Source organism: Euphorbia lathyris, chromosome 10, assembly GCF_963576675.1.
Source record: "Euphorbia lathyris chromosome 10, ddEupLath1.1, whole genome shotgun sequence".
NCBI lineage: Eukaryota > Viridiplantae > Streptophyta > Magnoliopsida > Malpighiales > Euphorbiaceae > Euphorbia > Euphorbia lathyris.
Genome location: NC_088919.1, coordinates 25,800,327 through 25,824,679, shown reverse-complemented (window position 1 = coordinate 25,824,679; position 24,353 = coordinate 25,800,327). Strand labels below are relative to the sequence as shown.

General features: G+C 39.4%; 1 protein-coding gene across 1 annotated transcript; it reads right to left on the bottom strand.

Moving 5' to 3' along the window:
* Positions 1–1,277: 1,277 nt before the first annotated feature.
* On the bottom strand, positions 1,278–11,669 carry LOC136208893 (RNA demethylase ALKBH10B). The gene is made up of 8 exons (XM_066000185.1): positions 10,465–11,669; positions 9,893–10,012; positions 9,589–9,686; positions 9,348–9,465; positions 2,999–3,118; positions 2,792–2,904; positions 2,542–2,696; positions 1,278–2,308 (listed from the first exon to the last, which is right to left on the bottom strand). Exons 1-8 carry the CDS (start codon positions 11,066–11,068, stop codon positions 1,600–1,602), a joined length of 2,037 nt encoding a protein of 678 aa, XP_065856257.1. The 5' UTR covers positions 11,069–11,669; the 3' UTR covers positions 1,278–1,599.
* Between the last annotated feature and the right edge of the window lie 12,684 nt (positions 11,670–24,353).

Here is a 24,353-nt window from a genome sequence, read left to right as displayed (position 1 = left end):
ACTTATAAGCGTAGGCGAAGGATTCTTTAGCATCCCATGTCTTTTATTCTCTTCACTAGGTGTATTAACATCAGCAGTCTCAGACGGGTGTTCTTTCTCTATCTCAGTATCATATTTGGGAGAAGTGGCCAATTGAAGTCTACGTCTAGGCTCTACAGACTCGGTTGATGTTTTTCCTTTGCATGTATTATTTTATGTCCCCAAAGTCTGCTTGTCTGTACCTTTCCAGGAACCAAAAGATTTGAACTTCATAGGGGATGCATGAAGGGACGGAGCAAAAGGCCAATTCTCTTCAACTTCCTCTGTTTCCTTACTATCACAATCGTCCACAACATGCCTAAGCAAACCACATAGGTAACAAAAATTGGGTAATTTTTCATATCTGAAGAACACCCAACATACTGTTCCTAAGCTATTCCGAATATAAGTTCCACGCACTAGGGCCTCGTTTATGTCAACCTCCACCCTGACTCTGACACTACTCCCTAATGAGCCAATATCTTCTTCTTGTATCATAAGAACCCTACCAATTTTGCTAGCAACCATTTTAATAGGTTTTTCATCTCTTCTATCTAAAGGAAGATCATAGATTCTTACCCAGAAAAGACAGTGGTTGATTTGGATGATGGATGGTTGTTCATGACCTTGTACTTTCGCCGTTAGGATCAGTTGTCTGTCTTATTGTCAAGGACCATTCCGCAACGCCTAAGCTTTGTCGCGTGGATTTTCAAAAATGCACATGAAGGTTCCCTTGCCGGTTTCCTCGAGCTTGAAGCTATTAGAAATCTTCCACATCCCAGGGAGGGCACTGTGTATTGATCGAAGATTTAAGGGTTTTCTGGACAAGATTCGACATAGAACCGCATTTCGGTTTGGGTTAGGGATTCTATTCTCCGTCGAGTCCGATTCTTCCAAATCAATGATCCCTTTTTCCTTTTCCGATAGAGATAGTCGTTTCCACATGTCTTCCAATTGGCGCTCCATTAAAACACCAACTTGCAGCAAGATTTCCACGAAGGTTGAATTCCAGGAAGGTGAAAGAAACTACCAGAAGGAGAAAGTTCCACTAAGGGTGAGATTCACATATACCAAGTCATGTTTGAAAATACAAAAAAAAAAAAAAAATGACTTTCCGAAAAAATTCATCATCCTTAAAACGTATCTAATCGGTATATAATTTAGTAATTACACCTTAAAAAGGGTCAAATATAACTAGCTGAGCTGAGGATTAACATAATAATTCTGCAGCTTAAAAATGGTCCTTTAAGTCCAAAACAAAACTGTAAATTTAAGTAGGAGTAATATATAAGCATAGCAGGCTTAACTACTGGTACATCAGTATATAACAAAACTTGGGAACAAAATGCACCAATAAAAGTAGATTTAAGAAAGTGTGAGAGTTAATATGAAAAGACAACAAAAACGGAACGGAGAAGAAAAGGAATTGCCAAGAGAAGTGACAAATTCCTCCTCCCTCTGTTTCCACCCAAAATGGTATAATAGTGTAGTAATTCTGAGAATGTTGCCGCTCTTTACATTTGCTTCAAACTCATTGCAATTGCAGCCTCCTACCCCCTTTCACAAAATACTCTCTCTATTCTAAACTGCTCCGGCCGACTTGTTTCCCTCTCTATGATGAACATCCTCCACATTGCTTCCATTCCCAATTCCATTGCAATCTTGCATTTGAGTCTTCCCATCCAATTCCCCTTTCGGAGAATCACAATTTCCAGAATTGGATTTCCCTAGCCCATTTTCCTTATCTGGCAGCAATGCAGTCTCCACATTACAGTTCATCTCAGTTGATGCGGGTACCTGTGGAGCTGAAGCATTGCCTGAACCTGATGGAGGAAGAAAAACACCAGTGCCAGGAACAGGGACAGGGAGACGGTTAGGAGGATGCCTAGGGGGTGCTGCTGGCGGCCATCCAGTTGAAACCGGTGGTAAAGGAACTGGTGCAGGGAAAGGCATTGGAGTTGCAATAGGGGCAGTCACAAAAAGTGGTTGGACACCATTCGGTGCAGGAATCTGTGGCCGATTACCAGGCGGTGGCAATACTCCAGTCGTTGGAATTGCTGAATAATGCTTGGGACCAGAATGCCGAATATGGCTTGGTGATCTACTTGGCGGTGGACCCCAGTGGGAAGACGAGCCTGTAGCAGCAGGTGAACTGAGGCGCTGACCATCATTGTGTGCAAACCTTCTTGGTTGATACTTGGTGAAGGTAACAAGTATTCGTTGCTTCCTTATAGCAGGAATTGCATGTTTTGAGAAATCTGTGGATTTCCCTTGCATCACAAGCAGGGATCTGTTGTCACAATTTGAGAAAACAGGAGTTAAGATCAATGAATTCAATATTAAACAACAGACAAGAATATTCCTTCACCTTCCCGGCATAGAAATCATGGGGGGGGTGGGGAATTCAATAGTATGAAACTACAAAGCAATGGCTACAGTTATTCTTGAGGCCAATTGTAGCAACAATCAGCTTGATGTGCTATCCACTAAACATGAGTAGAAAAGAGGAACAAACAAGAATACCCGGGTGCAAGAGGTAGCTTAAGAGAGCCTTTGTAATCCCCAGGATGATCTGCTGTAATTACTCTGCCAAAAGTAAGGTCACACTCTGTCAAGAAAAGCACAGAAATGGGCTTCCCGAACCATGCTGGCCACAGGTGAGGCTGTGAGTGATCACCCTGCACAAATTTTCGACCACCAAGGTTAGCCCAATTGAGTATTGTCATAACTACCACACAATACGTTAGAATAGTAGTGTAGTACAATAAGAGACCTCATTATATATGTCAATTACACAAGCATCGGGCTTCACGGTCATAATCTGCGTTCCAACAAAGCGCTCAATGACATCTTCTAGCAAGGTTGGGATGGATTCACTTTTCCGGTCTGAAATAATATAAAATAGGAAAAACTGAAAATCACTCCCTAATATTCTCGTGGGCATATGCATATGAAGGGTTTAACATAATCAGTAACATGCCTTTAGAGTTTGTTGCAGGAATTTCATCTTCCGCAGGTACATCCACTATGGGAAGACCCAATTGAATCATCTCCCTGCCATGCCCTTTCATAGGTCTCTTGGAAACAACATATGTCTGACCTGCTTCTCCATTAATAAAGATTCAGCCGTGGTTGACTTTTAAATGAAAGCATTCAAAAAAAAAAAAAACAGACAGGAAATTCCACCAAAGAGTTATTTATAGGGCTGTAATCGAGCCGAGCCGAGCCGAGCTTTGGCCTGTTCAAGCTCGGCTCGCTATAAAATTAACGAGCTCGAGCCCGAGCCGAGCTTGCTATAAAATTAACGAGCCGAGCCCGAGCCGAGCTTTGGCTTGCTCAACGAGCTTGAGCCGAGCTTCGAGCTTGTTTCGAGCCCAAAATCCTCTTTTGGACTTGGTTCATTAAGAAAATTATCTAACCATGAATTGTTTGTGAGTAAATTGTTAATTGTATTTGTGAAGTTTGCTCGCAAATAACTCTTTAATTGTGTACATAAACAAGCTCACAAGCAAAGTTCGTGAATGAATAAACGAGATGCTTACAAATAGTTCGTTTATTACTCATTTATTATGTTTGTGAACGAACTCATCTAATAGCAAATGAAATAATATTAAGTTTAAATATTTGTTACCTAACACAAAACTATATAGTTTTCTACAAAACTAAAATTTGTTCATAAATGTTCTAATCGAGCCTGCTCACGAGCTTTCGAGCCGAGCTTTGGCCTGCTCAAGCTTGGCCCATTTACGAACCGAGCCAGTAAATCGTGTTCACGAGCGGCTCGTCTACAAATCGAGCCGAGTCGAGCCGAGTCGAGCCGAGCTTTTGTCGAGCCGATCACCGAGCCGCTCATGAGCGGCTCTGTTCATTTACAGCCCTAGTTATTTATAGCACAAAATAGACAGGATATAATATTTAATTATAATGGAAGAATATGACACTTCATTCAAAACAATGAGCAGCTTGAATCTTTTCCATAGATATATTTGAAGACGTTATAAGACACATTGGAACTGAGTGATATATGGACCCAAATGATTTTTCTAAACGCGAGATTGGATATGCATTAAAATGATAAGTCTACATGGTTGATTGACAGCCTATTTGGATGATACATGAGAGTCTATGAAGCACGGACTCGGGTGCGGACTCGGGTGCGGACACGGGTGCGGACACGGGTGCGGACAAGGCAAACGGCATTTTTAGAAAATCCGAGACCCGGGTGCGGCGGGACACGGCAAATTTATGTAATTAATTATATATATTAGATATAAAAATATATAAAAAAACTTGCTAATTATACATATATTAGATATAAAAAATATATTTGTACTGCTTGGCTGAAGAAGAAACCAAGTCTGAAATTAGAGGAGGGAGATGAAGACTGTTCAGTCATGGAGCAAGGGAGATGAAGACTGAACAAGGGAGATGAAGAATGGATCCCGAATTGTGAAAGGCAGGAGATGAAGAATGAACAAGGAAGAATCGTGAAAGGCAGGAGATGAAGAATGAATCGCAAATCGCGAGTCGCAGGAGATGAAAAATGAATCGCGATTCGCAGGAGATGAATGAATCAAATCGCATGAGAAATAGAGAGAAAGAAAATCTCAAAAGAAATTGCAGAGATTCTTCAAAGAAATCCCAAAAGAAATTGCAGATGAAGAATCGCGAAAGACATTGCAGGAGAATTGTGAACTGCAGGAACCCTAAATTTTCACCTATTTTCACCTTAGCCGAGTCCCATCCGTGTCCCGCCGAGTCCCATCCGTGTCACTGCCGAGTCCCATCCGAGTCCCATCTTCCGGCCGTGTCACCGCCGAGTCCCGCCGAGTCGCCGCCGAGTCCGGCGAGTCCGACACGGCCAAGGCGACCCTGGGGAAGAGTCCGTGCTTCATAGATGAGAGTTTTTCATGGTATGGTATGGTAGGGAAAGTGCTGTCTGAATAGAAGGTAAAAAATGTCAAGTATGGTTTGTTACAGTAATAGTAATATCATGCTAAGTCCACTTCAAATGGGAGAATTAAGATGTTTTACAATTTTTTCTTTCAAAAAGTACCATCTATGATTTCTCTTATTTCCCAAAACCCTAATCTCTATAATTACGAAAAGGATAGATCATTAAAACTTTAAATAATCTAAATTTGAAAATAAAATATATTTTTGTATTCGATGTTAAAGTATGCTTAAGAAAAATAAATCTAACCATTTTCTACATATATCCACTGCTACTACAAGAATAATTTTATATCTGTGTCATAATATGTTACCATAACTCCGCCTGTGAGGGTCACTTGGTGGCCTATACAGCCGGTCCCAAGCCCGGACAAAGGAGGAGGGTTGCGGTAGGTTTGTGGCGGCCAGCGTAAAACTTAGCCACATCTTATGACATGAACCATGATATAAATATCGTTGGGGCGTTCCCTACTCAGCGACGCGCTGCACTTCATAGACCCGGGTGTAGTGATAAATGTGCAAGGGTTGCTAGGTCGTCGCCCCGAAGCGGCGCGCCACCCCAGGACCCGGGGGTGGTGTCAAATATGCAAGGGTTGCGGGTAAATAAGCTAGTCCACGGTAATGGTAGGGGTAGGGGTAAGGGTAAGGGTAAGGGTAGTAGGTTACGCTTTGGGTCATGGAACATAGGTTCTTTGATAGGAAGATGAGCTGAAATTGTAGATGTTATGAAGAGGAGGAGAATAAATATAATATGTCTACAAGAAACCAAGTGGTTTGGAGCCAAGCCTAGAGAGATAGCTCCTTGGGGTTATAAGCTTTGGTACTCAGGAAAGGATAAGGGTAGCAATGGAGTAGGTATTCTTATTGATAGGGAGTATATTGATGATGTAGTAGCGGTGTCTAGGAAGAGCGATAGAATTATGAGTGTTAAGCTAGTGATAAGGGATGAGGTTGTGAATGTCATTAGTGCATATGCGCCACAAATAGGATTAGATGTCTCTATAAGACAAGCTTTTTGGGAGGACTTAGAGGAAGTGGTGCAACAGGTTCCTAGGGATGAAAAAATGGTACTGGGGTGATCTCAATGGACATGTGGGTTCTAGGCGAGATGGGTTTGAGAGTGTTCATGGAGGGTATGGTTTTGGAGATAAGAATGAAGCAGGAAATGATATTTTGGAATTCGCATCAGCTTATGACTTGAGTATCATGAACACATGGTTTATGAAGAGAACATCCCACTTAGTGACTTATCGGAGTGGCGGTAATGCGAGCCAAATTGACTTCTTCTTAGTAAGGAGTGCTTGGAGAAAGAGTTATATTGATTGTAAGGTGATCCCTGGTGAGAGTACGACAACCCAACATAGAGTAGTGGTGCTTGATTTTCGAAGTAGGAAATGTATAAGAAAACAAACACCACAAGTAGAGACTAAGATTAAGTGGTGGAAATTGCAAGGGGAGAATCAACAAAAATTTGTGGATGAGATGACCAAAAAAGATATTTGGACTTGTAATATGGATTTAGATATAGATTCGATATGCACTAAGATGGAGCATAGTATAAGGGAAGTAGCGAAGGAAGTTCTAGGGGAATCTAAAGGTAGCATGCCACCGGGTAAGGACACATCTTGGTGGACAGAAGAAGTACGACAAGCAGTAAAGAGTAAGCGAGAATCCTATAAAATATTGGGGAAATGTAGGAGTGACGAGAACTACGAAAAATACAAAGAGGCTAAAAGGGAAGTAAAGAAGGTCATACGAGATGCTAGAGCAAAGGTGAATCGGGATCGGTATACAAGATTGGATACAAAAGAAGGGGAAAGAGACATATATAGAATTGCTCGGATGAGAGATAGGAAGACGCGAGATCTCGGAAAAGTTAAATGTGTGAAGGATGTGGACCAGAAAGTCCTAGTTGGAGATAAAGATATAAAGGAACGATGGAGGTCCTATTTTGATGACTTATTTAATGGAGATCGCAGACAAGATGTTGGAGATATAAGTATCCATCACGATATGATAAATCATGAATGCCTGCGGAGAATTCAAAAGGGTGAAGTCAAAATGGCATTAAGTAAGATGAAGTTGAAGAAAGTAGTAGGACCTGATGACATCCCTATTGAGATTTGGAGATGTTTGGGAGAAAGAGGAATCGAATGGTTGACGACGTTCTTCAACAAAATTTGGAGAAACAATAAGATGCCATCAGAATGGAGGAAAAGTATCTTAATCCCTTTGTATAAGAACAAAGGCGATGTCCAAGATTGTGCCAACTATCGGGAAATCAAATTAATGAGTCACACTATGAAACTTTGGGAGCGAGTGGTCGAACAAAGGCTAAGGAGGACGGTGAAGATCTCGGAAAACCAGTTTGGCTTTATGCCGGGACGATCAACTATGGAAGCCATCCATCTAATGAGACAATTAATGGAGCACTATCGAAATAAGAAGAAAGACTTGCATATGGTTTTCATTGACTTGGAGAAAGCATATGATAAGGTACCAAGGGAAGTACTTTGGTGGGCCTTGATAAGGAAAGGCATTTCGCGGAAATATATTGACATCATAAAGGACATGTATGAGGGAGCATGCACGAGTGTACGTACTAGTGTTGGGAAGACTGGAGAGTTTCCTATTACGATTGGAGTGCATCAAGGTTCCGCACTTAGCCCATTTCTTTTTGCCATCGTTATGGATGAACTAACAAGTTCACTTCAAGATGGTATACCATGGTGCATGCTGTTTGCAGATGATATTGTGTTGGTTGATGAGACGAAAGAAGGAGTGGAGAGGAAGTTGGAACTATGGAGACAAACTCTAGAATCTAGAGGCTTTAAGTTGAGCCGAAGTAAGACAGAATATTTGAAGTGTAAGTTTAGCGGCCATAGGAGTAGGGAGGCAGGGACAATCACCCTAGATGGGAGAGTTGTTCAGGCTTCGGATTGCTTCCGGTATTTAGGATCTATTATCCAAACGGATGGAGAAGTAGATGGAGATGTTGCTCATAGGATTAAAGCTGGTTGGTCGAAGTGGAAGAGTGCTACGGGTTTCCTTTGTGACCCCGGCAGGCATGCCTAATAGATTGAAGGGAAAATTCTACCGGACGGCAATTAGACCAGCATTGTTATATGGTACGGAGTGTTGGGCAGTGAAACACTGCCAAATCCATAAGATGTCGGTGGCGGAGATGCGTATGTTGAGATGGATGTGTGGTCATACGAGAAAGGATCGGGTGAGTAATGAAATAATTAGGACAAAAGTAGGGGTCACATCTATTGAGAATAAAATGAGAGAAAACCGACTAAGGTGGTTTGGCCATGTGAGACGTAGAGCGCTTGATGCACCGGTTAAGAGAACCGAAGAGTGGCAAAGGGATGTAGTGGTGAGGGGTAGGGGAAGACCTAAGCAAACTTGGAGGAGAGTGATCGAGAGTGATATGAGTTTACTGGGAATTGAGGAAAATATGGTAGTGGATAGGACGGAGTGGAGGGAGCGAATTTGTGTCGCTGACACGACTTGATTTCACAGTTTTATATGATGGTTCATGTTAGCCGACCCCGAATCATTTCGAGACTAAGGCTTTGTTGTTGTTGTTGTTGTCATAATATGTTACCATCCTATGACTTCAAAACAAACACACCACGATTATTAAACCATAATCTTACCTTGCCTTCCTTCCTAACAAAACAATATACTGTAAAGCTCATTACAATCCCTCACCTCACATGCCAGCCTTACTGTAAATATCAGTAATAACACCCATCCAAACAGAGGGTTAAACTATAGGTTAGAGCACTCCAATTTAATCACATATTTTTGTTCGGCACTCTACTCCCACGAGAACGACTACACAAGTAACACAAGAAAAAGAATCCTACTCTTGAAGTGTAGTCTAGCATCTAAATAGTAGAATGGGAGTGACCAGGTAATGAAAAGGATGTCAACAAACCTATACTCTAAATACAAGATAATTAGTATCTATCTTCATTGATCAATCCTTTGATTATAACCAAAATTAAATTTTTTTATGTATTATTGTATGGTTGGAGGAGGCGGAACACCTAGGAGTGAAATTAATCAAACACCAGTTTTATGCATCAGTTTCATCATTGAAGTGCATGAAAAGAGTTTATCTGATGTTTTAGATAACATCTAGTACCCTACCTACATGTTTGAAAGAGCAACAGATGTAGGACTGAAATTCTCTTGTTTAGTTGTTCATGTCAACACTATTAAATCACTAATGCTTCAACCATGCGACAATAAATCTTCCTAGGACTAACTTCAGATTCAACAGAATAGTGAATCAGACTTTACATAAGAGATGTTACTTTTTTCTAATTTAATGGAAAAGGGGATGGATGAAATAGTGAACTCGCCTTGAAACTGTCCTCTTCTCCCAGCTGCTCTCAAATCATTAACCAATGAAAGAATTTTTGAAACTTCCTCATCATCAAGCACATTTTCGTACAATTTAAGTCCATCAACTACATTGACCTAGAGAAAAGATAACAAAATCTTAGATGCAGAAGAAACAAGAAAATTTAGAATAGTTGTTCACAAGAGAAATTCAAACTCATTAGGATCCCAAAAGAAACAAATCTGTATTAGAAACATTACCGTCTTTCCGTCAACTATCTCTGAACCAACAAATGTTTTTGGAGTGATAGTATGATTTTGCTTCACATTCTGATTCTGACTGGAATGGGAATCATTCTCTGACAGAATATTGCAAGATGTCTCAATAATGAGTTATATACAGTCTCTCATAAGCAACAAAAATTTCAAAAAATGTTTCATCAAAACAAGATGGATTCAAAAAATAAAAATAAAATAATGAGTTGTATACAGTCTCTGATGAACATAATAAATAAACATGCAATAAGCACAACATATGAGTTTAAAAGAAAGTATGTAATGTAACCTTTGGGACTAGATCGTGCACCACCAGTCTCAACCTCAACTTCTAAATTGTTAGACAAGTTTCCTTCTGAACTTCCTGAACCCTTGAAGTGGCTATCTACGTTTGGTTTTGCATTAGCATCTGCTTCCATGACAAGTAAATTAATGAATAAAAATCATCCCCAGAAGATAAGCACAAACTTGTTCATCTTTCTCAGTTATATTTCTTTCACTTATTTCATTTGAAATTTGAATGATGTTTCTAGATCAGAGTAAATAGCATTGGATCAAGGAAATAAAAAATAAGCAAAACAAAATGAAGCCACCACCTACGAATGCTAGCCCCACTTTTCTCATTACTTCACAAATATCACTTGAGAGCACAGGCTATTCACCATATTAAAATTGACCGTTATCCCTAATTATACAATAAATGGCAAAATCACGCTTGATAAACACTAATGGCAGTTTGCTAGCTTACAATACATATCAATCAAATCGTTTTTAATGAGAAACTGATATGAAAATAAAATCTCTTCTTAACATTTGAGGATACTAGTAATCTATCTGAAAGTATATTGGAAGCATAATTACCTTTCTCATCCTCAGAAAGTGTTAAATTCTTATCCTCCAACTTCCCAGCTTCACAACCTGATTTGATCTCCTCAATTTCTACATTCCTTGAAGAGTTTCCATCAGAACTGTTATTCTCTACACTGGAATAAACAGCTGATTTTACGGCCTCGCCACCAAAACCCCTCTGACCTTTGTTAAACCCTGTAAATGAAGATCTTTTATACTCCTTTCCTCCATATTTGGGCTGATCATGATAATACCTATGCTGTTGGTGCTGCTGCTTCCTTAATGCGGCCTGTTGCAGGGCAAAGATCACCTCCCCGACCGAAAAGTACTGCTGCATATGCAGCACAGGATTCCAATTGCACCTTCTCTGTTGTATACACCCAATTGCCACGTCATATTCACCTGGTTCCCCAACCGCACGGAGATGGTGGCAAAGAGAGTCGATAATAGCATTGGCGGCAGCAAATTCCCCTCTTAGCCACGAAATAAACCCATCGCGCTCATCCACATGAAACCACTGGTGGCGCTGCTGGTGCATCTCATTTCCAACTCCACCGGCACCGGCAGGAAACTGCATTTTATCAGATAATACCACATTTCCTGGTGGCATTGCCATTTGCAACCCAATAGCTTAAAATTCAAACTACCACATCACAAGGAAAAATCTAGATCTAATCTAATCAACTAAAATCCAAAATTCTCAATCAAAAATGACCTAATCACCAAAATCTCCACAGAAAGGAAGCAACTTTAGACATCAAAGAGTATCCTTTAATAAAATAGCAATCAATAGCAGTAATTTCAGAATAAAAGAAAGTGAGCTAAAACCTTAGGCTTTTAAGATTTCAACAAAATCACGGAAATTCAACAAATGTGCAAATGGGAGGTGATTGATGCAGATCTGAGAAAAAAAGAAATTGTAAAATAAGTCCCAAAAACCCCCCCCAAAAAGAACTATAAAGAGAGAAATTGTGTTATGTGTGAGGGAGTAGAGTGTAACAGTAACTTTAAAGAGAAAAAGAAGATCTAGGGTTTGGGCTTGAGGGAGAAAAGCAATGGCTTATAGAATACGCATCAATTCATCGTCATCATAATGCGAGCATATTACGAAATGTATGTACAGATAGAGTATAGTCTAAAATGGTGGCTGGCTAAGGGTGAAAAGAAAACCCCCAAATTTTCAATCTTTTCCTTCCGTTATAGGTTTTGGTTTTGGAGCTTGACTTACACTAGCGTGAAGGAATAGGGGAGATGGAGAGAATATTCCATGGATGAACATCAAAGGTTAATTTGGTCATTTCTCAGTTTCCAACTAATTTGTTTAGGGTTTAACTGGACTTAAAGATTATCAAGATATTTTTTTAACCTTTGCCTTTCACTTACTAAACCCCAAATTGTAAAACACTAATACATTTTTATTCAAACAAAAAAAAAAAAAAAGTAAAACACTAATACATTCTATTCTACCAATCAATCCATGTCATTTTTCTATATCAATTATCTTTCATTGGTTTCTTCAAAAAAAAAAAAAAAAAATTATCTTTCATTGGTATATATCTCTTATAATTGACAGTGCTCTAAATCTATGTACTTTATATATAAAAAAATCCATATTCATTTAAAATACTAATATATTTGAGGTCATTTTTGCAAATGATTAAGATTTGAGAATAGGATATTTTCTTCCATGTGGCGTATTGCTCCATAAACATACTATAATAATATAGTTTAAATCCAGTCAACTTCGATTTAATTAATTAATTTTCCTAATTAGGAGAAATAATTCTTTAAGGTGACTTCTTGTTTACATTTTTAGATTTTATAATACTTCATAACATCTAGATATTATACAAAAACCAAAAGGGAAATTAACCAAACAACAACGGCCAAGAGGTACGCCAGAATAATGGCGTACGAAGCAAGCTGTAGACATGGCGGATCGATAAAGTCCTTGATACACCTCAGATAGTCAAACGTCATAAAGAGACTCGTAACCGCCGCATCTCGGGAGATTCGCCATCAGGTGTCGATACGCTCGTGGGATGTCTGCGCTGTCTTTCCATAAGAAAAATGATATCATTAAAGGCAAGTAATAACCCATTAATGAGCTAACGGTCATACTTGAATGAACTCAGTAACCACCATTAATGAGGCATTAATGGAGACTTTCTGGTTAACAAATCGGGGGTTACAACTAACCTAGTATAAATAGACTTGCATCCCCAACTATTGAGGTACACATTCCAATACCATTCTTAGTGCTTTTCTTTTATCATTTTCTACACTTTACTGACTTTAGCATCGGAGTCCCCCGGCCGAACCCAACGGTGCCCCCCCACAGGTGGAGCTCCAACGAGGATTCAACTCGATAACATCAATTGGTGCGGTGAGCGTGGAGGCTCTAATCGCAAAAGAGCTCAGACCACGAACATAACATGACTAACGAAGGGTAGAACCCTTCATCCGGAATAACGACACCATTGTTTACGGTACCAACATCAGTAAGCAACGCCCCAACAATCCTTACAAATCAAAATCCTCCTCCCTTGTCCAGGATGCCCGAGAAATGTCACTGGAAACTTTCACTGATCTTATCATGGACTTGGTGGCAAATAACTATGGCATGACAGCAACGGATCGATTAGGACCATATTTTGCTAACCCACTCGTGGGAGGACCTACAACAGGAGTTGTGCCACCCGTTCGCCGTCCTCCGCTGAGGCCAAGAATCTCAAATTGGGAAAGCGACATTGTAAGGCCACGAGCAATGAACGAATCATCATTCTTGCTCCAAGATCATGTAGATGCAGTCATTACTAACACAGAGTTGGGAAGCAACATGCCACTGAATAGAAGATTGTTCGAAGATCCGCCAGAAGGGAGCCAGAGGAACAATCAAGTGCCACCAAGAAATGCGATGAATCTAGGAATCACCATCGGTGCACAACGACCACCTCCCTTGGCGGTGGCCGGACAAGAATAGCCCCTTGCGGTAGCGGCTAATCCAGGTCACCAAAGGGGCGGACAGGCAAATCCTAGAAGGCGATCCCGATCTAGGGGTAGAAAACGGTCCAGATCCCGTTCCCATAACAGAAGGCGATCTCGTTCTCGCCATAGAAGGGTGCCACCCCCACCTGGAAGTCAAAGAGGAGGTGACGGACAATCCCCACCTAGTAGACAACGCAGAGGGGGCGGACGATCACCATCAGACCCATCATCAAGCTCCTTTGAATCTCGGCGAAGCAGATCTGACAGCAGGGATCGCCTGATGATAGACCATGATTATATTGCGAGAGAAATTCGAGCAGCCTTCCAAAGGCAGAACGAAGAAAATGGCAGGCACAATCCACACGCCAATAGAGAATCGCCATTCTCAAGGCGTATCTAGGAAGTCATGCCGGATAGACGATTCAAGGTCCCGAATATCCCCAGTTATATGGGGGAAGAAAATCCAGAAGCTCATGCAAGAAAATATAAAAAGTTACTTGCAATCAATGGTGCAAGCGAAGCAATCTTATGTAGAATGTTCCTGGCCACTTTGAAAAAAAATTAAAAAAAATAATTATACTATTATAATAATAATAATAGATTATAGAAATTGTATTATATATTACTAAACCAGTCAAACTAGCCATAAGAGCACATTTAAGGTTTGTTTGATATGTTATAATGTAAGAAGAATAAAACCTTAGTTCTATGAAATACAATGAAGAAGGAAGAAAAAGTTACAGACAAACGAAGAAGAAAGAGAAGGGAAAGAGGAAGAGTCCTTTCTCGAAGCAATTGGTACTTTGGGAAATTATTTTCTTTATTATGGAAGTTTTGTGAATGTTGGTGTTCGTACTTCAATCATGTAAGTCGTACTTTAATCGTGTATTGAAATACCAACATTCACAAAACTTTTTCAAATAATATGGTGTGCTAGTGTTTGTTTTGCAAGATGTTGTTAGCAAAGCGATCGTGAAGTTGTGTTCATTGATAATCGTCGAGAATGCGATCAAGCAACAATCAAGAGCATGTCTTGAGTCAGCTGGCTATTGAAAAGTGGGTCGGTAGTTGGGAATCGTGATGTCAGTTGGGAATTTGATTCGATAGTTGGGCATTCGGTTCAATCATTGCTGGTTAATTTTCGTATGAGAATTTGTTTTGGGAGCAAGTTGGTATTCGGGTTTGTCATCGGTGTTCCAAACCTCCTTTCTCACTTATCGCTAATGACAGTGATACCCCAAGTGGGGGAGGGGGAATGAACCCGTAAGGGCCATTAATATAAGTATAATCCCTATATGGACCATGAATATAAGTATATAATCGTATAAGATATGGAATACTCTGATAAGGATATTAGTAACAGTAGAAGAAATTTTTCACATTTTTCAAACTTCGATGAATTTTCTTTTTCTGTTATTGTGGAAGTGAAATATTTCAAGTGCAGTGGGTAGAGTTCTTCATCAGTTGAAGATTTGGCAAGTCGCGGAATGGTGGTTGGAATTGAGTCAAGTTTTCAAGGGTATAGGTCGGAGAACTCGAAGCAAGCGGAGTTTAGTGTGGAAAATGAAGCAGTGGTCGATTTATGCGGAACCTTAGTTTTTGTTGTGGGTGAAGTGAAGTTCTCCTTTCGAATCCATCAACAACGACGTTGATAATCCAAGTGGGGGAGAATGTCACGTGCGAAGATTTGGCCGTAGGCAAATCTCAGCCCGTGGTTTGGGCCCAGGCGTTGGCATTAGCATTGGCGTAGCAAAGGCATCGGGGAAGGTTTGCGGCGGAATTGTGGAAGACCATGCCTTCGGTGAGGAATTGCGGGAAGAACGGGCATGTGGACTATGTCAACGCTAATTCTCCCAAATGGGGCAACTTTCCCCGCATGATCCAAAGGCTATAAGCCCAATATATTCTATAAGGGACCTCCAAAAAATATGAGGAAAAATGGGAACCTCTAGACATACCTTTGGATAAGTAGTGGTGTGTGGACCATGTGTGTGTCCACCAGTAGTGTGACCGAGTTGGTATAAGAAACACTATAGGGGGACAGGGTCTCAGGTGTCGGATCTCCGCCAACCCCTGGGCCAGTTGTCGGGACTGGTTTAAGTGATCCACCCTAGTCCACTAGGGACTAGGAAAGTCGGGCATCCGGCCTTCTGGAAGGGATGCGGATGTCTCCGTTCGGGTGGAATCCCGATGGACACTTTGGGTGGGCTGATAGCTCCCATTTATATAGGGTTTTTAGGATTAATTTAGTTTGTTTTCCCTTTGTTTCTATATAATTTCAGTATCGTTTTATTACTTTTTAGTTAAAATTAGTAATTTCCTTTATTTATGGTATTTTTGGTGTTTTCATGGATTTTCAGGGACCTTTCGTGTATTTCCGAACCAGACCCAAGCCTATTGGAGCATTTTCGGATTATTCAGGGACCGTCAGAGCACTTTTGGGATTCATCAGGGACCATTAGAGCACTTTTCGGAAGCCCAGGGACCTAAACAGATAAAGGCCGGAGCAAAATTACCCATTTTTGGACCTATCTCAGCGACACAATACCTGTCTCGTCGAGACAGGCCCTCGTCTTGTCGAGACACTCCTTGTCTCGATGAGACGAGGCGGGGCAAGGCGCACCAGCGCCTTCCCCCTTGCTGGAATGCGCGGATTTGGGCCTAAAAGCCCATTTAAACACTTTGTAAATGTCCCGTTTTACCCTTGAGGCATTAGGGTTTCCTCCCTAACTCTATAAATAGGGAGCTAAACCTAATCCTTGGGGGGATTAGCCACTTAATAAATTGGAGAGCCGCTATGGCTTTCTCTCCTCCACAATGTAGATTTAGCTTTTATTTCAGTTTTATTTTCCTGTTTCTAGATTAGATTTATTTTCTATTTTGTTATTTCTGTTCAAGAACAATTGATGGAAGAAGCTCCAGATCTTCTATTTTTGTAATCAGAATCGACAAGCGGGTTTTGGATTTCTATCTCTCCCTCTTATCTTTTCCTTTTATATTTAATTGAAGCTTTTTCCATTATTCTTATATGCCTATTGCTATGATTAATTTGTCTATGAATTAATCCCCATCCAATTTGGGATTGGGATGAAATTGATTATAAGAATATGTATGATTAGGGATCTAGGACCTTTGATTGATCAGTTTATGCATGCTTAATGCCTAGAAATTGTTAGGAACAGGATTTATGCTAGAATGAACATTGATAATGATCAACTAGCCTGTTTATGTATATAATGTGCTTAATGCCTGTGACCCTGACATTAAATAGGATTATAGATAGATGAGAACCTGACCACGGAATCGTCTATACCGAACTTGTGTAAATCTGACTTCGCTAGAGACTACTAGGAATGAGGCTTTGTGGCTGGGCTACGGCTTTAGCCTTAGTTGTCAATAAACCTAATGCTTTGCATGACCTAGGGTATATGCCTAATCAAGCCGTCACCCGAATGCATGTGAATAGGTTAGACAAATCCCGTACAAATTTGTCTTTCACTTAGGACAATTACCTTCAATCATTGGTAAAACACAAATCTGAACTCCCTAAACCCATACCTAGGATTTAATCAAAGGAATCCTCAACGTATATTGTGACATCTGTCAATTCACCTTCTACCCTGTCAATTGTTCACTTTATTTTGAAATGTTTATTGCTTTTAATTCAATTAGTTAGTTATTCAAAAACCCAACTTTTATCCAACCCTCTAAACAATTAGATCATTCTAGGTAGATTTACTAGTTATAACGAATAGTCTTTGTGGTTCGATCTCGTGCTTAGCACAATATTACTTGTTGCGATAGGATACACGTGTCCTATTAAATGCTATATATTTTACGAGCATCAAGTTTTTGGCGCCGTTGCCGGGGACTATTTTGATTATAATTAGATTAAATTTGCTTGGAACTATTTTATTTATAATTAGATTATATTTTGAAATACCCGACAACAACACCATCAAGTGTTGTCGGGGACTATTTCGTTTATAATCTGTGTAAACTAAATAGGTTGAAACAATTGTTTAGATTTGTATATAAAAAATTAAAAAATATATATATATTTTTTTTCGGGTTTTTCGTGTCGTCTCGTCGAGACACATCAAAAAAAAAATTCCCCGAAAAATTTTTTCCAAAAAAAAAAAAATTCCGTCTCGTCTCAGCGAGACACTGTTCATCTCACCGAGACGGACACGAAAAAAAAATTCCCGAAAAGTTTTTTTCGACAAAAAAATATTTTTTTCGGCTTTTTCGTGTCGTCTCGTCGAGACACCTGGCTGTCTCGACGAGACACATCAAAAAAAAAATTCCCGAAATTTTTTTTCCCCCGAAAAAAAAAAATTTCCGTCTCGTCTCGGCGAGACACTGTTCATCTCGCCAAGACGGGCACAAAAAAAAATTTAAAAAAAATAAATTAATTAAATTAAACGTTTTTTCTTTTTCTTTTCTGTTGCTTTCTCTATTCTTATGTTTGTTTTCTTCTATTGGCAGAACCATCTAATCGGAATACTCACCGACGCCGGATTGATTTTTAGGACTGCAGCTTGGAATTGAAAATTTAGCATCGGAAATTCAGGGTTGGATTGACAAGCCACCCCTGAGGGAGTTTTTCTATCCTATTTCTTTTCTGCACTTTATGTTTTACTTTTATATAATGATGGAAGTAAATGCATGTTGTAAGTGTGGGGAGGAGATACTAGGATATGATGATTTTTTATTCTGCCATTTGCATGTTTTTAATTTCTTTTTGTTTTTTTATATTAGGTTGCATGTCTTTGTTTTAATTTTAGGATTTCGTTCTTTATGTTTTTGTTTGCTTTTTAATTCTAGGAATAAAAGAATCCTCGGCAGTTGAATTTGATACATTTAGCTATCCCGCAATACAGTTGATAATGCGCTTAAAAATTTGCACATTCTAAATGAAATTGATGCATGCGAAAAATCTTGAACAACGTTTGAGTCTCCAAAGAGTATTATTTGCCTAAAATTGACATGGAACGGAACGTTAGTTGAGGCTAGGATTGATACCAATAAACCTTGAATTGTGAGTTAGAGCCAGAAAGATCAATATTTTTAGACTCATGATTAGGAACAATTGATCTCTTAGGTGTGGGATTACATTTATTGTCTTTGTGCTCATAGGAATTGCATCCAATACTGGTTGAATTTTGTGTTTTTATTAAACTTAAAATGATTAGGCAACCTAGGTGTAGCCCTTTGTGAAATTTAGCATATTTCTTTGTTTAGCCAAAATCCCTTAACAATTCCCCTAGATAAGCCCCTTTGAGCCTTTTATCCCTTTCTTTGATCAACCCTATTACAAACCTTAGCCTTCTTAAATATCCTTTCTCACCCAAGTTAATTGACTCAATTTAGTTTTGATGAATCCTTAGGCACACCTATCTTTCAATTTCCCGCTAGCAATCATTAAAAGGTTGTAATTTTAATAGAAGAAGCAACTTTTACATAATTGAATTTCACTCTTTTTCCCCTCTATTCAAAGAAAAAAATAAATGGTTAAAAACCAAATTAAAAAAAAGAGAAAAAAAAAGAAAGAAAAAAATAATAATAGAGGAAAGGATAAAAGATGTGTTTATATTTTAGTTGCTTCCCGAATTCACAAACACAACATTGAGCTTAAACCTTCTTATACATAGCGAATAACGTGTCCCTTTTGGATTCTGACTTGCTTGAAGACAAGCAAGATTTTAAGTGTGGGGATGTGGTTTATAGCTCCCTAAATGCGAAAAATGTGTCTTTTTTGCAAATTTTTTAACTATTTGAGTCATTAACTTTTTGCCTATAAATTCCCTTTTTCCTACCCTAAACCTTTAGCCAATGTTACAACCCTTTAAAGACCTATGATTTTGTTTAATTTTAATGCATTAATTTTGACCGGATGGATGATGCAATCCCAATGTGACCATTTTGTGCAATTAAATGTAGAGCGTTTACAAAAAAAAAAAAAATCACCCAAACACTTGCGTTAGAGTGACCACTTGTGAGCCATCAATTTTAGTCATTTTCTTTCGTTTTCATGAAGTGTTGATCGATAAAACCAAATTAATCAGTTTTGGAGACTCGTCTGAGGTTCATTATGTTTTTAATTGCAAAATGAGTAGTCTGAACTGTTGTGAATAATAAAGTGTAGTAGATTCTTGTTTTTGTAAGGGAGCTATTTGTTGATTTTTCTCTGCTTTGGATTCTGTCTTGCTTGAGGACAAGCAAGATTCAAGTGTGGGGAGGTTGATAGCTCCCATTTATATAGGGTTTTTAGGATTAATTTAGTTTGTTTTCCCTTTGTTTCTATTTAATTTCAGTATCGTTTTATTACTTTTTAGTTAAAATTAGTAATTTCCTTTATTTATGGTATTTTTGGTGTTTTCATGGATTTTCAGGGACCTTTCGTGTATTTTCGAACCAGACCCAAGCCTATTGGAGCATTTCCGGATTATTCAGGGACCGTCAGAGCACTTTTGGGATTCATCATGGACCATTAGAGCACTTTTCGGAAGTCCATGGACCTAAACAGATAAAAGCCGGAGCAAAGTCGCCCCTTTTTGGACCTATCTCGGCGAGACAATACCTGTCTCGTCGAGACAGGCCCTCGTCTCGTCGAGACACTCCTTGTCTCGACGAGACGAGGCGGGACAAGGCGCACCAGCGCCTTCCCCCTTGCTGGAATGCGCGGATTTGGGCCTAAAAGCCCATTTAAACACTTTGTAAATGTCCCGTTTTACCCTTGAGGCATTAGGGTTTCCTCCCTAACTCTATAAATAGGGAGCTAAACCTAATCCTTGGGGGGGATTAGCCACTTAATAAATTGGAGAGCCGCTAGGGCTTTCTCTCCTCCACAATGTAGATTTAGCTTTTATTTCAGTTTTATTTTCCTGTTTCTAGATTAGATTTATTTTCTATTTTGTTATTTCTGTTCAAGAACAATTGATGGAAGAAGCTCCAGATCTTCTATTTTTGTAATCAGAATCGACAAGTGGGTTTTGGATTTCTATCACTCCCTCTTATCTTTTCCTTTTATATTTAATTGAAGCTTTTCCCATTATTCTTATATGCCTATTGCTATGATTAATTTGTCTATGAATTAATCCCCATCTAATTTGGGATTGTGATGAAATTGATTGTAAGAATATGTATGATTAGGGATCTAGGACCTTTGATTGATCAGTTTTTGCATGCTTAATGCCTAGAAATTGTTAAGAACAGGATTTATGCTAGAATGAACATTGATAATGATCAACTAGCCTGTTTATGTATATAATGTGCTTAATGCCTGTGACCCTGACATTAAATAGGATTATAGATAGATGACAACCTGACCACGGAATCGTCTATACCGAACTTGTGTAAATCTGACTTCGCTAGAGACCACTAGGAATGAGGCTTTGTGGCTGGGCTACGGCTTCAGCCTTAGTTGTCAATAAACCTAATGCTTTGCATGACCTAGGGTATATGCCTAATCAAGCCGTCACCCGAATGCATGTGAATAGGTTAGACAAATCTCGTACAAATTTGTCTTTCACTTAGGACAATTACCTTCAATCATTGGTAAAACACAAATCTGAACTCCTTAAACCCATACCTAGGATTTAATCAAAGGAATCCTCAACCTATATTGTGACATCCGTCAATTCACCTTCTACCCTGTCAATTGTTCACTTTATTTTGTTATGTTTATTGCTTTTAATTCAATTAGTTAGTTATTCAAAAACCCAACTTTTATCCAACCCTCTAAACAATTAGATCATTCTAGGTAGATTTACTAGTTATAACGAATAGTCTTTGTGGTTCGATCTTGTGTTTAGCACAATATTACTTGTTGTGATAGGATACACTTGTCCTATTAAATGATATATATTTTACGAGCATCATGGGCCCATAGTGCGAGTTATCTATATATCGAGGTTTAACCACGATAAACCCTTCCGGGATGGATTACGGATATATGAATCGGCGGGATGCCTACGGTTAAAAGATGATAGACCCCTTCGGATGGTGTTGGCTAGCCGAGACTCGGGGAAACCTCGGTGTCACACGGGGCTTTGGCTAGGCCTTCGAACGGGCCATGTGACACATATATGTTTCAAATGCCTGGGGGGGTATTTTAGTCTTTCGAATAGAACAATCTTCTAGAATAAGGAACACAGGGATCAATCATGCTTCCTATCACAGTCAATCTCCTTTCCCTTGCATCCGCACCATCCATCACCATCACTCATGATCTTCGGCTATGATTACTCCATGTGGCACTGTCCTTTTATCTTTGTCCTTTATGCTAGTCCTTTTTTCTTGATCACCAAGCCTGTATTTAGATATATATTAGGCATAGGTGATATGTTAATTTTGTTGAAACACCTTTCCACATGATTTTGATTTGACAAAATTATTTAAGTTAATCCCATAATTAAACAATTAAATTTAAATGCTTTGATTTAATTGTACTAATGAGTTTGTTCAATGTTGAGTAAGTTAATTAATAAGGACATGAATTGAACATCTATAAAAGAAAGCCAAAAGTCAGCAGGCGTAAGTCACACAGTAAAAGCTGAGTAAACTGCAACTCAGCTTAGGGAAAGAAAATGTCTTCTTTAGAAGAGCTTGAAGGCGAAGTCGCTTGAGTTGTCGTCAGGTCAGCCTCGATGGTGATCAGCGTTGAAAACAAAATCTGTCGTATTCTGAACAAAATTTAGAAGACTCAGAAATCTGTCGGAAGGACCTTTTCGAGAAGCATGGACCATCTGATATTTACTAAAAGACAAACCTAGCGCAAAAAGACAAACTTGGCGTTAGAAGACAAACCTGGCAAACCTAGCTCCTGACGAAAACAGAAGACAAGATTGGCCTGCAGCACTGAGTGCTGACCAAGTGATGACGAATGAAGACCGTTTCCCCACAACGGCTATATCAGGATTCAAATCATTGGCGCCTCAAAGATCACTATAAAAGGCCAATTCATCACTTGGATCACACATAAGATAGACAAGAAAATCTTCATCAAGTCAATTCATTTGCAAAAGCAAGCTCTTACACCAACTCTCATTTTTGTGTAAAAGTCTAGAGTGATTTTATTCATCTAAAGTGTTCTTCACCAAGTGAGAACAAATCTTGTATCATCTGTAAAAGGTTAGAGAAGCTGAGTACTCGGTTATAGTACTCGGTGGTAGAGAGAAGCTGAGTACTCGGTTATAGTACTCAGTGGTAGATAGGATTGAGTAGATGAATAGAGGACGGTACTCTTGCATACTCAGTTGCTATTGTAAAAGGTTTGTGTTCTACCTTTAAAGAGCTCAGTAGAGGATTGAAAAAGCTCAGAAGGATTTCGGGGACTGGACGTAGGCGGAGAGGCCAAACCAGGATAAGTCTGCTGAGTAACTTCTAACCCTTTCTCTTGATGCATATATGTATGTGGTGCTTGCTTAACATTACTCAGTAAAATAATTTGTATACGCTGAAGCTGAGTAATCTGAGTGCTGAGTTGGAAACTGACTTAAGTGCTACTTCCCAACTCATGTTTGAAACAACTCTAGACAGTGTCTGTCTAAAGCTGTCTCATACCATACTCGGCCTTGCTGACCTAAAATTGAGTTAAAGCATCAAATCTTAAAATAAGTCAGCTTTAATTATTAAAAAAGTTATAATAGTTCCCAACCCCCCCTGGAACTAACTTTACTACGTTACACGGGGCCAACAAATTTTCAATGAGAAATTAAAGTAAGCAATTTATAATTCTTACCTCATTCTTTTCATGGTATCATAGTATACATTGTTCATATCTAGCTTGTTTTTAAAGCTTTTTTTATCTACTGCCATGGCAGCACCTTTAATCACCACAAACAGCCCTTACCATCTCCCTCAAAATGAAACCCCAGCCCTAGCCCTTGTCTCACAGGTCCTCACTGGACCCAACTACCATTAGTGGTTCCGAGCGGTGAAAGTGGCGTTGATGTCTAAAAATAAATATTCTTTTGTTGACGGAACAATCACGACGCCATCGACCACAAATAACATGCACAGTCAGTGGGAGCAGTGCAACAATATGGTGATGTCATGGATCCACCATGCACTTTCTCCGTTGATAGCTAGGAGCATCATGTGGCTAGACAAGGCGAACCAGGTCTGGGCAGATCTCAAGGAAAGATTTGCTCAAACGGACTCTCTGAGGTTCCTCGAGTTACGAAGGGAAATACATAGCTTAAAGCAGGGGAATGGTAATGTGACAGATTATTATACAAGTTTAAAGATTTTGTATGATGAACTCTCAAACCTTAGGCGTATGCCTGTGTGTTCCTGCAAACCAGCATGCAACTGCAACACCTTCAAAACCTTGCAAGATCAGCATGATGTTAAGCAGGTTATGACCTTTTTTTAAGGCCTGAATGAGGCTTACTCCACCATCTGCTCTCAAATACTTTTGATCGAGCCTTTTCCATCGCTCAACAAGGTTTATGCCTTATCAATCCAGCATGAAAGGCAGATTGGCCTGTCACCTGTAAAACAGAATGAAGGAAGTGAGAATAGTTCCTTTTTGTCGGATTCACAAATGCACAAAACAGACAAGGGGGATACCTAACAACAACAGAAATACTAATCGCAAAGGTAATGGCAATCAGAACTCATTTTTATGCACTTTTTATGGCAATACAGGTCATACCGAAGACATTTGCTTCAAAAAGCACGGATACCCTCCAAGCTATGGCAATAGAGGGAAAAACAGCAATTATAAGGTGCCACAAGCAAAAGCAAACACTGTCAATAACCAAGGAAGAGAATGAGATGATTGAATTGAAGAGGATAACATATAGAGCAATGGAGACCAATTTGTCCTCACCCAGGATCAGTACTAGAAACTCGTAGCCTTGCTGCCCCAAAAACAGCCAGCGAAAGCCCCAATCACAACAAGC

Coding starts and splice junctions, on each gene's coding strand:
- LOC136208893 (XM_066000185.1), bottom strand. CDS start 11,068: ATGGCAATGCCACCAGGAAATGTGGTATTATCTGATAAAATGCAGTTT. Junction 9,687..9,892: donor TGCACGATCTAGTCCCAAAG/GTTACATTACAT, acceptor ATATTCTGTCAG/AGAATGATTCCCATTCCAGT. Junction 3,119..9,347: donor GAGAAGAGGACAGTTTCAAG/GCGAGTTCACTA, acceptor ATGGAGAAGCAG/GTCAGACATATGTTGTTTCC.